The sequence below is a fragment of the Anser brachyrhynchus genome, assembly GCF_964034855.1.
Source record: "Anser brachyrhynchus genome assembly, chromosome: 1".
Lineage (NCBI taxonomy): Eukaryota > Metazoa > Chordata > Aves > Anseriformes > Anatidae > Anser > Anser brachyrhynchus.
The window spans coordinates 10,961,549-10,976,930 of NC_137694.1; the positions used below are offsets into that span (position 1 = coordinate 10,961,549).

Here is a 15,382-nt window from a genome sequence, read left to right on the forward strand (position 1 = left end):
TCTGATGGGCCAATGGACCCAATGAATTTTACACCTATGCCCATAATAAATTCCACCTGCCTTTTCCAGGGGTATTCTACTGCTCTGTGAGTAGTTACAAGCTGGTGAAGAAGAGAGAAGCAAGGGGTGGCAGGGAGTATGCTGCTGCCACCAGCTCTGTAGCAGATAGCTGTCTCTGGGTGCTTGAGGGATGGGAGTAAAACTTGCTAGAGTAAGCTACAGGCCAGACAAATTATCCCAGACTTGGGCCATTGATTGAGTAATCCTGACTGAAGATGTGTATTTGTGTATGGACATATATTATTGTGTGTGCAGGCAGAGTGGAGGGAGGGTGGAGGGAGAAGGAAGCTGAAATGTGATTGTTTCTAGCTGTTTATAAAAATAGTATGATTAACACTGAAGTTTGCATGCTCTTATACTGTAATGATTGTCATTTTAAAACTAGCTTTTTGCCTTCGAGCTATCGGGGTAAAGACCTGCGGGAAAACTACTGCCGAAACCCCCGAGGGGAAGAGGGAGGGCCGTGGTGTTTCACCACCAGCCCAGAGACACGCCACGAAGTCTGTGACATCCCCCTCTGCTCAGAAGGTAATGTGGCAGTGCTCATGTGGAAAGTTGCGTTTTCTTGTACAGAGAGCAGGTACACAGAACTTCTGTTATCTTCAGTAACACTCACCTATGGACTTTGCAGCAAGGAAAGGTGATTTCTTATTAAGAATGAATGCTGTAGCAAGAAATGCAGTTGTTAGAGAAAAAAGGTCTTTTTACATTCTGGTAATCTGGAAAACCTGAACAAGCTTTCAGGCTCAGCAGCTTTTGGTCAGGTCATGGAGAAGCTGAAACATTGAAGTAGTGCTGAGTGCACAAATGTGTCCCTTATTTCATTACCTAGTTTACAGTAAATCCTTTAACAATTTCAGCACAACTGGATGATAAAATTGTCTAGTTGCATTCCATGATTAAATCAGCTTTCCTTCTTTTTGATGAAAGTATATGGGTAGTGAATTACAGGACAAATGTTTAAAGTAAACACACATTTTGTTTATCAAATGAAAAATGCTGTAAACAAGTAAAACATTTTAGAAAGGCAATCCCTTTACACTTTCAAGTCACAGAATCTGAAAACAAATTGATGCGTACCATCACTTTTGTTGACTTTCATGTTTTGTTAACTTCTAAACCAAACTCCACATCTTGCTAGTCAGCCAATTCAGTTCCAGTCAATCAACCCGTTTAAATTCTCAAGATAGGATGCCTTCAATTTTCCAGCTAATATGTTATGTTCAATAGCTATGCAAGGGAAAGGAGGAAGGAAGAGAATGATTTACAAGGAGCTTGAAAATCTATTAAGAGATAACATTTAAAGATCAGTTTAAGGCAGCTTCAAATGGGATAAGACCTGGAGCTCACTGCAGGATCAAGACTTTGGTAGCGGATATTTTGACTGAAGAGTGAGATTTGTAGTTGCATAAATTAATACTTATTAAGTGCTCCTTAATTACGACTACTCTAATTAGGGGGCACTTGAGAAATGTGTCTGTAGTTAATTATGGTGATTTTATGCTATATTTTAAGACTTCTCATTCTATATTATGTAGCATATTTTGTTCAGCTGCAATTTCAAATCCCTGTAGTGGCTTTTGCTCACTCTCCTGCCACCCCCCACTTTCTTAAACCAAGACTGAAAATGTATCATCAATTAAGCTGCCAAAAAGAATTAGTATCAAAAAGAAACAGCATCATATGTAACTAAAAATGCTAAGAATTTAAAGAGACAGTACATCCTGAAATTTCTCATTCAGACATTATTCTGCACTTAACCTGGTGTTATTACACAGCTCTGTATGACTTAGAGTGATTTAGAATTATAAATGCTAGTTATTTAGAAAATATTACCTCTAAATAATAATCCTTCCTCAGGTGTGTGTCTCTCCCTGTAACTGTAACATTTTCAACTGGGTGTGCAGGACATTAGAGAGCAGAAGAACTCGACGAAATCTCTGTAATAGGAAAGATTAGAAAGCAGCTAGGAACATGAGCCTCTAACAGCTCACACCTACCTGCTTCCAAACCATAAGAGTCCCATGAAGAGGTACCAGACTTAGGCATCTGGATTAGATCTAAGGGAGAGATGCAATTCCAAGGGACATTTCCCATACCAAGGATCCCTGACTTAAAAGGTAACAGGTTTTATGTCCTTCTACGTTGCTTTCAATTTATAACAGCAGGGATATGATTTGTGTGTGTGTGTGTGTCAAAATTCACCAGCATAAAAAATAACTAGTATGCTATTTGTTTGTTTGTTTGTTTCTAGTTGAATGCATGACCTGCAATGGAGAGAGTTACAGAGGGCCAATGGATCATACTGAGTCAGGCAAGGAGTGTCAGCGCTGGGATCTTCAGAGGCCACACAAACACAAATTTCGTCCTGAGAGGTAATCTCCTCACTCCCAAGCAAATCTCTGTGGTTTTAATTTGAAAATTATACATATTCTGGAAGCAGCTGGGCAAAATAAGCATTATCTGAGATGAAATTAATGGAGTTTATTAGTTTTAGCTCTTTGGGGATCTGGCCCATGATATGTGCAGGTTGGTTACAGTTATGATGGAGATGCAGGAAGGAGACTAGTGACTATTTTGTGGAGCTGTGGCTCCATCCTAATTCTGTGTAGTGCAGTGATTTACATGCAATGCATTAGTTGGTCAAAATTTCCTCCCTAGCCTCAATATCAGTAAAAGAAGTCACCTCTGAATGTTTCTGCATATATTGTTATACAGCTTCACTTAGCTTAAAATACCTTAAAAACATTACAGAGTAAGTAACAATAAAAATTGTATTTTTTCTTTATGTTAGAGTTCTTAATACACTTAGTGAATATAAATGTGTGACATTACACAGTATGATCCTTTTTTGTACTATTGAACAGCTTTAAAACTGTAGCTGGTGTTCTGCTCTAACCAGCTTTATGTATCCAATCTGTTTGACCACTGCGTTAGTTCTACCTGGAAAAACAATCATTCTGTTTAGCATTTTATGGATTAATGTTTTAGACTTTTATATATGTAAGACTTAAATTTATACTTATATATATACATATATATATTCAGTAATAGCAAGACAAATCGTATCTCCTTTAGGATTTTTCCTAGAGGGTAGAATTCACCTAACTGCAGAGGGTCATCTGTAACACACCATTCTGGAAGGATTTTGTGGGTAGGTTTAGGCCATGCAGGAGGACATTTGTGTCTCTCTTAAATTGGACTTAGATTTCTTTTTGTTTTACTCTGGCTTTTGGATTAACTTCACTTTTAAAATGGATTGAATAACCTCCAGCTGCTGGAGAAAGACTGCAAGAATCAACAATCTCAGAATGTTTGAGATCTTTCACTGAAAGTATCTTCATATATTTTTAAGTGTTCCATTAAATATAGCCTAATTTTTACACTCTGAAATACAGTACTAATAGATTTTAGAAAGTCTGATTATTTATTTATTTAGTTATTTTTTCAGTAAAACATTAAGTGTCTGCAATTTTTGAGTTTATGTGATATAAACTTTTTTCCCTCTTGGCTCAGATGATCTGCTTCATGAATAATAGCAGGGTCTCCCATGGCTCTGCTACAATAAATATTTTGTATTAGCAGTCTGGGACTGAAGATAATCTGTTTCTGAGTTTTGCCATGCACTTGCTGTGCATTCTAGGATAAGTCAGAGAAAGAATTTTTTTCCTTAGGAATGATTCATTTATAGAACTTCTGGGTACAAACAATAATAATTTTACTGTCAGAAGGAAACTATTTTTCTGTTAGTTTTGGTTTGTTCACAAAATGACTTTTCAGACTAGTTGCAGTCTCACTAGTAATCACTTTCCTCCTTAAACATTTCCCACTGAAAATATCTTCCTGATCATGTTCAGACTGTTTCTTTTCTTTTTTTTTTTTTTTTTTTTGAAAAAAAAAAGGTATTGAAAAGCAATCCATATGGATTGAACCAATCTGTTAATGCTTTCACAACTGTACACTCCAGGATATTTCTAAGACACTGATGTTAATTAACTTTATGAAATGATCACTAAAGGTAGTGACAATTACACTTCGATTATCTTAGCTCTTTATTTTATTTTATTATTTTATTTTATTATATTCACATTTTAATGAACATTTAAGTTGCAAATAAGGGAGGAAGTCTGGAACAAATGATCAATTAAAATACAGCAGTCTCTTCAGGGGCTTGTTCTATATTATCTAGGAGTAATGTGAATAACCTGGAAACCAAGAAGGACTAGTATAGCTGGAAAGATTTTAACTTATTTGCATTTATGGATGCATCAATTGCAATGATGAAGAAAGAGAGGTAAGACTAATAATCTTTTCAAGTGCTCCATAATCTACCTGCTTTCAGCTCAGGGTGAATACATGTCACTTTTCATTTTTGTCACCTCAGTGAATTTTTCCAGATTTATTCCCTTCAGAGGAATTACTGAAGAGAATTCTTAATACCTGTTACATGTGATTGAAGCTAGCAGTAGGAATTCCCCCAAACAACTCCTGGATGACCCATTTTTAGCCTTTAGTGGATGCAGAAGCTCGAACTCCCTCATGTTAGGTAGGATTATGCCTCAATGTGGAATATAGACCATTGAGGTCTTAGACAGAGGCTTAGACAGACATTGAAAAGCATTGAGAAGCAGCAGTTCTCTCCTCTTACACTTATATTTTCTGCTCAGAAACAAATATGCTGTGGAAATAGGTGGTTATTGAGTAAAGGAATGTAGGGTTGAAGTGCAATATATGGGTTTAATAGATGTAGGTATTCTTTTATTAACATAATCTGGTTCATATCTCCATTAAGAAAAATCTGTATTATACAAAAATAAATTTTCAGTACTGCATGCCTTTTAAAATTTAAAAAAAAAGGGAAAAGAAATATTGGTAAGGCAACAGTTTCAGACACTTAAGTTTCAGTTTAGTCACAGCAGAGCTAGACATCAGCATCTGTCTCTTTAAAGAGAATAAATGTCTCTTCATCTAGCATCCTTTTTTTTTTTCTTAGAAACTGAGAAAAAAGTCTTGATTTTGACACCAGATGTGTATCTTTATGCTTCATTTCAGTTTCAGCAGGAAAGTGCAGCTACTGCTGTTTCAAAGGTTCTGAAAGATCTTGGAAACCTTGGGGTCTTTGTTGGGTGTGAGCAAGAGATCTGTGCCCAAGTGAATTACAGGGAGAACAAATCTGCAGAGCAAAGGGACAAGCTCTCGGGGAATCTTGTGTTGTGGAAATGTGTGGAATAGTTTGAAGCCTCATTGTCTATCTGATCCCTCATATTTGTGTCTTAAAGGTGTTTGCCTTTTCTGTAGGAACTGAGAAACTGTTGCTTGCTAAATATAAAAGAAGGCAGAAATGGGCCTGAGAATTCTGTGGGAAGAACCAGTGACTGGAAAGGTTGTGGGTTCTGGAAATATCTTTGTACCCTTCTCTAAGTAGATACAGTAGGTGGAAAGATGCAGTTCATGAACAGCGCTCTGTCTGACAATGATGGTCAGAGCTAGATCCCTGAAGAACTATTATATCTATTAAGTGTCAGCTACTTACTGATACCATTTTGACATGCCAACAATACTAGGAAGGATAGAATGTTCAATGCTATGCAAGACGTCCTTCTTGAAAGTGGATTCTTCACATACCCTGTTTTCCTGAGTGGCTTTAGGGAGCTATGACTGCAGGGACCTTGCCATTCTTGGACTCACCGTGGTAACATGTACTGCTATGTTACTTGGAGCATACACTGCTGACATCAAACTTCATCACTGCACTTAACAGGTGCCCAAAGCCATTATGTTTTCAGCTACACTGTTAGCCTGTTAACTGTTTGCTTCTGAAATCCTTGGACTCAGTATGTTCCTTTACAGTTTCTCTTCTACCTAACAGAAAATGGGGTACTGCTGCTAAATCTGAAACTACCACATCTTCAGCTTCCTTTAAATTTTCATTTTTGTGAGATATTTCCTTGGGTTTCTTTTGAATTCTACTTGAATCCTGTTGCTGTCCCTTGCATAGATGAAGGAGCCTGATTTATCCAAAGGAGTGGGAGATCATGTTGCAAATGTATGAGTCAACATTAGGGTAATTGTCTGATAGAAAAAAAACATCCTAGCAAAAACACATGCTTGCAAATCATATTTTCCAATGCTTGTGTGAAACACATCTGCTTGCAGTTGTAAATGGGTTCAGGTTCCTAGGTGGTTAAGTTCTTTGTTCTCTTACATATATTTCATGTTTTCCTCAGGGGCAAGTCTACTTTTTGTTTCTTTTACAAACGAGTTTCCTTAAAACTGGAAAGCCAAGACAATTTGTATGCACTGGTGAAATTATTTTTTTTTCATTTATCTCCTTCTCTTTAATTTCATTGATGTTTGTATGGGACTTTTATACAAAAAGAGCCTCCTTATCTTGAATCTCTGCCTGACAGCTCAATAGTGGCAGCAGGAACGTGGAAATAATTAAATGGTACAATAGTTTTAAATCCTAATGAGATAAAGTGAGACGGAAGTTAATTCCTTATTTTCCTCCTTTTTTTCCTCAATGCTTGAAATGAGGGCATGACCTAGAACTAGCTCTGTTACGAAAATGGAGCTATCATTAGTAACAAAGCTATTGAAAATAGCTTCCAATTTGAACGCAGGGCTGTTGCACTGAAAAACCTGTTTTCTTAATGAGTCCGGCCTGCCAGGCAGTGTTTATATAATCCACACTTAATTGGGCTATTTCAGAAAAAAAAAAAAAAGAGTGGCTTTAGAGTCTGGTCATCAGTTGACAGACACAAGAGCAAGAGTTTAGCAATTAGCAGTTACTCCATCCGGTGGCCTTTGCATTAGCACAGCAGGGAATCCCTTCTGTGGAGGCCTGATTCTGTAGCACACTTGGAAAGTGATTTTGTTTTATTAACTTGTAATAGTGGTAAGGAGTATCTGATCCATCTCACAGGATCAGACCAGAGGTTAATAGGAACTGATTCTTGTTTGCCTCTGCTGAAGCCAGTCCTTTATGTACCGTATACAAGCCTGTGTAGTATTGCCAGGAAGACTTGCTTGACACGTTTCTCGTTGTGGTTTGCAGATATCCTGACAAGGGCTTTGATGATAATTACTGCCGCAATCCTGATGGCAAGCTGAGACCATGGTGCTACACTCTTGACCCTAACACCCCCTGGGAGTTCTGTGCAATTAAAACGTGTGGTGAGTTCAAGCAAAATTTATTACTTCCTTTTCCTTTTCAAAATTTGGACGCAGATAGTTCAAGCAATATAGGACCGTAGACAGTTCATTCATTGTACTTTGTTGACTTAAAACATAGCTTTCAATGAGGAGTTCTTATAATGACATTGTATTTAATTTGGATAGGAAATAAAAAAAGTTGTGTGCTACTTAGCACTGGAATATACATATATGTGCATATCTTATATACAGGGACCTATGAAAATGTAGTAAAATCAAGAACTAACAAAATCAGGCAATGTTAGCATGAAGATCTCATGTGGAATATTAGTTTGACCATGTTGAGCTTCAGCATTACAGTTTGAGAGTAGATTCATTTATAACAATTTTGAGTAGTCCTCCTTCCCTACTCAGTGCTCTATTAGCAAATCTTCTTTGCTTTATTTTCCTCTTGTGCATTGTGCAGTTCTAGGCCTTGCTTCCTGCACACTATTCAGCTTTGTGTTGAAGACAGGATTATTTATTTCCCATGGGTTTCTTTGTGATATTCATCCCTCTGGTATCAAAGAACTCCACAGGCAATTAATTTAGTTTCATTCTGCAACTATGAAATGGTGGCTTTTGTTATCTTCATTTTACAGACAGGGGATCGAATCAAAGTGATATTAAGATATGCAAATATTAGATGCCCACTTTGAGATGCTTTATATTAATATTTTTAGAGACTTTACCATTGTGGGACACATCCTATGTTCAAAGTTCAGATTCTGATGACTTTGTGATATCTGTGCCAGCTTAATTCTACTGATAATTAGGTATCTTAATTGAGCAGTACAAGGACAATGAGGAAGATAAAATATTGAACCCCTCTTGAAAACTGCAGTGAAGTAATTTTTCTAGAGTTTTATGGGAATGTTGGAGCTGAGGTAGCTGCTAGAAATAAGTTTTGTAGGGACAAGTTTCTGTCAGGGAACCAAGATTTGCATTTCTGAAATTCCTTGCCTCATTCATAGATTGCAATTTATACAGCGAATGAGATGTGGGATCTACAGGTGATAGTCTCCTATCCTATCTCCAATACTTCTCATTGTCAGATCTAGGATACAATTTTTTTTTTTCCCTAAAAGAATTGCCATCCTGTGACATAATCAATGTGTTAGCAAATTATTAAAGACTGTCTCATAATACTCAGGGAGTTTTTCACTTTACTCAAAACCTGGTGTTGAAAAATTATTGGGAGTAGAGGCAACTTCTGAAAACAAGACATGACTCTGACAGAATCCCTACTGTAAAAGTCTGTCAGCTTCATACGTCCCAGCCCTGTGGCAGAGCTGCCAGGAACACAGGCAGGAAAGGGAAAACAGTAGTTTTAGATTTTCTGTAAAGAAGAGGCAAGGGGAAGTTTCCCAGTGAAAAGCACAGTGTCCTGTTTGCTCAGAAGAAAGTCAGTTTCTCTTAGATCTGCAGAGTTTGGGAAACTACAAATTCCATTGTTGTTCTGCTCAAATTTTGACCAAAATTAAGTGTTAAGAAAAAAAAAATCCTCAGAACTAGACATTCTGCTTTTCATCTAGCTCTAAGTGTCACTTCAGTAGGCTTCTGTCATTGTAAAATTTATTTAGCTCTCTTAGGAAAAGGATAGAAGAAGAGACTAGATTCTATTAAAAAGAACATTTTAAGCTCATCTGAAACTGAATTTACTTTTCAAAAAAAGGAAAGAAAAAACGAATTATTTTTATTTAATATTTTCTTTGATTTTCAGACATCTCTGTATTACTATTATTATTTGCTTAAATCAAGATAAACAGCTATGAGTGTGTCTCAAATCTAGACAAAAAAGTGACAGTGGCGGACCTTATACAAAAGCATGTTTTCACAACATAATCCTGTGTGGTTTGTTTGTTTGTTTGTTTGTTTAATTTTGGATACATATTTATATATCAAAGAATCACAGAATGGTTGATGTTGGAAGGCACTTCTGGAGGTCATCTGGCCATTTCCTTGCTCAAGCAGGTACACTCAGAGCTGGTTGCCCAGGACCGTGTCTAGACAGCTTTCTAAAGTTTTCAAGATGGGAGACTCTACAACCTCTCTGGGCAACCCATTCCACTTGTTCATGACAGTACAGAAGTGCTTCCTGATGTTTAGATGGAACCTCTTGTGCGCCAGTTTCTACCCATTACTCTTGTCCTGTCATTGGGCACCACTTAAAAGAGGTTGTCTATGTCTTAATTGCGTCCTCCTTTCAGGTGTTTATAGACATTGATAAGATCCCCCTTGAGCCTTCTCTTCTCCAGGTTGAATAGTCCCAGCTCTCTCAGCCTCTCCTCACAGGAGAGGTGCTCCATTCCTTTGATCATCATGGTGGCCCTCTGTTGGACCTTTTCCAGTATGTCCAAGTCTCTCTTGTATTGGGGGCCCAGGAATGGACACAGTACTCCAGGTGTGGCCTCACCAATGCTAAGTGGAGGGGAATGATCATCTCTCTTGACCTGCTGGTGATACTTTGCTTAAAGCAGCAAGGATACCATTAGCCTTTAGCGGCAAGGGCGCATTACTGACTCATGTTCAACTTGGTGTCCACTAGGATGGACAGAAAGCTGAAAGTTGTGTAGCTTACAGCATATCCTGGTGCCTGGAGTTGTTCCTTTCCAGATGTAGAACTCCACACTTCTTGCTGAACTTTATGAGATTCTTGTCAGCCCACCCCTGCAGCTTGCCAGGGTCCCTTTGTATGGCTGCACAGCCCTTTGGTGAGTCAGACACTCCTCCCGTTTCATGTCATCTGTGAATTTACTGCACTCGGCTCCGTTGTCGAGACCATTAATGAAGATGTTAAACAGGTCTAAATCCCGTATTGACCCCTGAGGTACTCCACTTTTTACTGGCCTCCAGCTAGACTTTGCACCACTGATCCTCTGGGTCCTGCTGGTCAGCCAGTTTTCAATCCACCTCACTGCCTGCTCATCCAGCCCATACTTCAACAGCTTTTCTATGAGCATCTTATGGGGGACAGTGTCAAAGACCTTACTGAAGTTCAATAAGACAATATCCACTGCACTACCCATATCCATCAGACTGGTGATTTCAATTGAAGCTTACCAGCTTGGTCAGACATGACTTCTTCTTGGTCAATCAATGCTGAGTGATAATGATTTTCTTCTCCATCATGTGCTTGGAAATGGTTTTCAGGATTAGCTGTTCCAACATCTTCCCAGGGACTGGGGTGAGGCTGACCAGCATGTAGTTCCCTGGGTCCTCTTTCTTGCCATTTTTAAAGATGAGTGACATTTGCTTTTCACCAGTCTTCAGGCACTTTTCCCAGTTGACAAAAGACTATAGAAAATGGTCTCACAATCACATCTGCCAGCTCACTCAGAACTTGTGGATTCATCTCATCAGGGCACATGGACTTCTGAATGTACAGTTTGTGCAAGTGTTCCCTGACCTGATCGTTTTCCTCTAAGGGTACATCTTCCTTGCTCCAGCCACTCAGCCTGGTCTCTGGGACCTGGGATTCCTGAAAGCCACTCTTGCTGGTAAAGACTGAGGCAAAGAAGGCATTCAGTACATCAGCCTATAAGTATACACTGGGGAGAGAGAGAGAAGGGAATGGCTCTGGCATGAGCAGTGAGCAGTGGCTAACTAAAAGTGGAAGCAAGGGATTCTCTGTCTTTACTTTGGAATTCTTAACAAACCAAATTATACCTTGTCTTGTACTTCCCCAATCCATCATTCAGAGTATTGTCTCCTTGCTTGCTCTTGGTTTGGGACAGTGCAATGTCTTGGGGTGTCAGTCACTTCTTGTCAGTCAGTCAACTACCTAAAATGCAAAGGTTGAGTATGAATACTCTTAATGTACTCCCTGGCAGGGAGTAAGTGAATTTTTTCTGCACTCTTATAAATCATTGTAAATCCAGTACAAATTAGTTAAAATTAGTAAAATTATTCCATCGTGGAAAAGTGATAATAATTTGCGACTTCGGATAATGTCAGTAATCAGACCCTACAGAGACTGAGGAAACTTAACAGGACACCAATACTTCTTTTGTGTCAGGCACCCATTAAATCCATCCATCTTGAAAATCTTGTCTGTGAACTACAATACTGATTCATGCAATCATATCTAGAGTTTTTGATTCTCTGAACATTTACATTCAGCCTTTTTACATTATGAAAGCAATCTTGTTTAACTCTGTAACCGAATTGTCTTTCATTAAACAGTTATTTTTCTTTTAACATAGCTGAGCTTCCCACATTTCTCTAAATATTAGATAATACATGAATCATATGCAGTCTAATAGATTTATTCTTTTCCTGTGGTAGATGTGATTTTATTACGAAAATAAAAATATTCCTAAGTTACAGCTGACTGTTTCACAAATGCAACTTTTATAAACCTTTATCCTTTGGCATTTCCTGAGCTGATGTGTCAGTGTTCTGAGGATTCACATCTGGCTTTGCTGGTCACGCAAGCTTACAGTCCATGTAGCTCTTAGTATTTACAGCTTGAACTAAGTTTTATAAAATCATTGGGTGGGAGAGCAAACTACTGTAATGTTACCTTTTTCTGCATAAATCACAATTATATCATAGTTCTGAAGAAAATATAATTCCAATACCAGCATCACCAAATGTAAATGAAAAATATAAATCAACAATGTAATGATTTTAATGTTGTGATGAAAACTTTTTATCTCATTTCTAGGCATAAGTTCATAACATTAAATGTAAATTCTTTCTTTGATCTTCAGCTAGAAAGTATATTAAGATCAGTGGAAATTTCACATGCAATTTCACTTCAGTTAATACTGCAGTATTTTCACTGCAGAAAACTAGATCTTTGGAAATTCCTGAAGAAATTTATATGAGGAAGAGTACAGAAGTAATGATCTCAAAAGTGTTGATATTTTCAAAGAATGTTTAGCATATGGCATTGCCCTCTACACAAGAAGCAGTGCTGCCCACTGCTTTTATAAACAAAAGAAGGAATTAATTGCAGATATTACAGTTATATCAGCAGCTCGGTGACTGGAAAGTCAAGGCAAAATATCAGTGCCACGTTCTGAGTTTTCTGTCTTTCTTGAGGCACATAGAAAAACTGTTTTCCCGCCACCTAGCAGGGAGCCCAAAACACTAGACCATTCTGGGTTTCAGTGGCTGTTCCATTTTCTGAAGCTGTGTCTGTGTGCAGTTTCAGTACACTAAACAGAGAACATCATGAGTTATATGTCTTTATAGCTTTGTGGTTTGGATTCTCACACAGGTTTTTAATTCCTATGTTGAGGACTGTTTATATATTTTACAAGAAATACTAATTAAAAAAAAGTGCTCTGCAAATCCAAGGCCTTGGACAATGTACAAAAACGTAGGTGTCCTCTCTTTGGGGGAGTGACCACAAGGCAGCATGCTGCTTGTGGCTTTAGCTAGATGTCATGAGTGCTAGTATGCTCTATAGCCAAAATGCTGACAACAGCTCATATACAAAATTTTAGGCAAAAAAAGTCAGTGGAAGGAAGCATTCATAAAATAAATATGTTTTTAAGACTGAAGAGACAGGAGGGCATTGTAACTTTATTTCCAAGCACAGAAGGCAGCATAAAACATGGTGGCTTACAGCCAGGGCTGTGAGAAAGAGATGACAGGATCAATTAGGGATTAGAGATGGCTCAAGCTGCAAAAATTGGATCTGGATTAAGCCTTCAGGGACCCCAGGATTGGTTTGAAGTTGCTCACATATGTGTCTGTGGTTTTGGCTTGAGACAATTTTTAGTTAGAAGAGAGGATAAAAAGACAACTATAATAGCAATAAGAAGTGTAGGATGAAATGAAGAAATGGAAGCAATAACAGCAAGTTTGAAAAAAGAAAATGGCTATTATTTTGCCATGAATGAGGATATGGACTACAGGGAAGAAAGGAGTGGGTAGCTAATATATTTTTTTTTTTTTTTAAAAAGCCATCTTTCTATGGATGAACTATAAAACAGAGAGGTGCTAAGGCCCACAAATGAGGAAGCTACATTTGTCAGTCATTTGAAAGGTGCAGAGCTACATGCAATTATTATGTTAAGGACAGTGTTTAGTTGCTGCTTACCTGATTTCCAGCCAACCCAGCTGATTTTATTGTGGATTTAGTCTTTGCTCCTAGGCAATAGGCATGGGTGACTGGAGACCTAAATTCCCTGAGATAATTCAATAACGGCCTGAGTTTGATGGAAAGCAAGTAATGAAACAGCGAAGTGAGAATCTGGGTGTAAAATTAAACGTTGCAGTGTATCTACAACTTTTGGAAAGGCCAAAAAAATCACCAATATTAGATTACTCATCTTTTTAAAACAGATATTTAAACTGCCCATTTGAATGTGAAGTTTTGATAAAGGAGTTATTTGTTCAATCACAGTATGTAAACAAATAAATGTGCCACTCAGTTTAAACATAATATTTATGTAAGATAAAGATGTTTATGGAACAGAGTGAGTGAGAAGAGACTGGTGTTTAGTAGTAGATAAAGTATTACCTTCCACCTTGCTTTACATGGAAACATAGCAGAGCTGTAGCATTCATTGCATATTCCGTTGCTTTATTCTATGTTTCCTCAAAGAGAGTCTTTCTGAGATTCTTTTAGCTATTTCTATAAGAGTTTTGAAAGTGAGATTTAAAAGCTCCTCTGAACCTGCAGAGAAGTTCTAACTGTGAAAATCTGAATCCAGATCAAGATTTTGAATGGATTAAAACCAAAACTGTATTTAAAGCTTAGTTGCAGATATTGGAACAACCCAGAAAGGTTAGGTGACAACGTATTCTTCAGTACTGTGATTCTTCAGCTTGGGTCTAATTTATTTCTTCACCTTCTCTTGTGTTCTCACTGAAACAATACAAAGCCAGACCAAACCCTTTCTCTTTAATGCTTCAGGATCAGTGTTTTGTTGTTGTTATTTTGTTTTGTTTTCTGTTTTTATTTTTTTTCCATGTTTTCTATACTATGAGAAAAATATGTCCTACATACGTGAATATATGAGTATTTGCACTGAAAGAAACATGGAAAGAAAAGAACTGCCACACTGGTATTACCCAGCACTGTATATTGAATAGCCTGAGGTACGGATGCCTGGAAGTCTTGTTACTAAGCATGTAGCTCATAACCTGAAAGTCAATGAGTTTCTCATTGACGTGCAGAATGGCATTGATTGTGTTTAAAGAGGATCTTGTATTCAAAACAGTTTCTTCATTGGTTTAATCACCTCTTTTGAAATCTACATTTTATGATTTTTCTTTATAAATGAAATACATTTTCCTATTATTGAGTGAAGCACTAAGAAAATACTGCAACAAGATAAGCAATTGTAGATTTTTTTCCCCAATTAAATCATTTAGAACTATGTTTCTTTTCAAACCATGTCTTGTCCAAAAATACTTAGATAGTATTACCGTGAAAGAACAGTATTAGTCCAGCAAAATCCCTGCCTTCTTTTAAGTTGGTAGGAGTTTATCTATTGACCTAATTTTTGCAGGATTTACTTCTGGATTATTGGGGTTAAAGACAGAAATAGTACCCTGGCTGGTTGCTTCAGCTGTAGAATGACTCAAGGCCCCTGCTGATTCCCTCATGCTGGCATTACTGTGAGAACCAGTACTGAGAAGACTGTCTGTGGCTTTACACATGAAGCTCTGAATAATGTTTCATCTCTCTATTCAAGCATCTTCGAATACATGAGCTGTCCATTATTAATAGTTATTTGATTTGAGATATCAAGATAAGGAAGGCTTTATGGAAAAAGGATACTTTTACATTGTTATATTTTGGTTGGGGACCTCAGCATGAACATGTGAAAGTAAAAATACTACTAACAAGAAATCCTTAAGCAGGTGTCTGAATTACACAGCTAATTTGAGTCTTGCAGAATTTAAAAATAATTGTATCGAAGTTCAAAAGTAGTAAAATGCTGCTGAAAATTAACATTATTCTGTTCATAATGAAGTTTTCTACAGCAATAAGAAGTGGCAATCAATAAATCATAAATAGCAGTCTTTTATAAGATGATTTTTTGTGTGTGTGATCTTCCTTTAAAAGTATTTTTTTTCTCAGTTTGGAAGGCTGAACTGGAACCAAAATGGTACTTCTAACATGAAATTAAAGTACCTGCTTAGATAGGGAGTATAGCTTATT

General features: G+C 37.4%; 1 protein-coding gene across 3 annotated transcripts in view; it reads left to right on the forward strand.

Moving 5' to 3' along the window:
- Nucleotides 1-15,382, forward strand: part of HGF (hepatocyte growth factor) — a 63,950-nt gene that overhangs the window by 22,638 nt on the left and 25,930 nt on the right. For 2 of the 3 annotated variants that reach the window (XM_080557671.1, XM_080557670.1), the window contains exons 5-7: nt 446-588; nt 2,315-2,435; nt 7,118-7,236. In XM_080557671.1, the coding sequence (XP_080413797.1) occupies nt 446-588; nt 2,315-2,435; nt 7,118-7,236 (383 nt within the window). The remainder of the gene's footprint in view (nt 1-445; nt 589-2,314; nt 2,436-7,117; nt 7,237-15,382) is intronic. The other variant, XM_080557672.1, reaches the window with a different exon arrangement.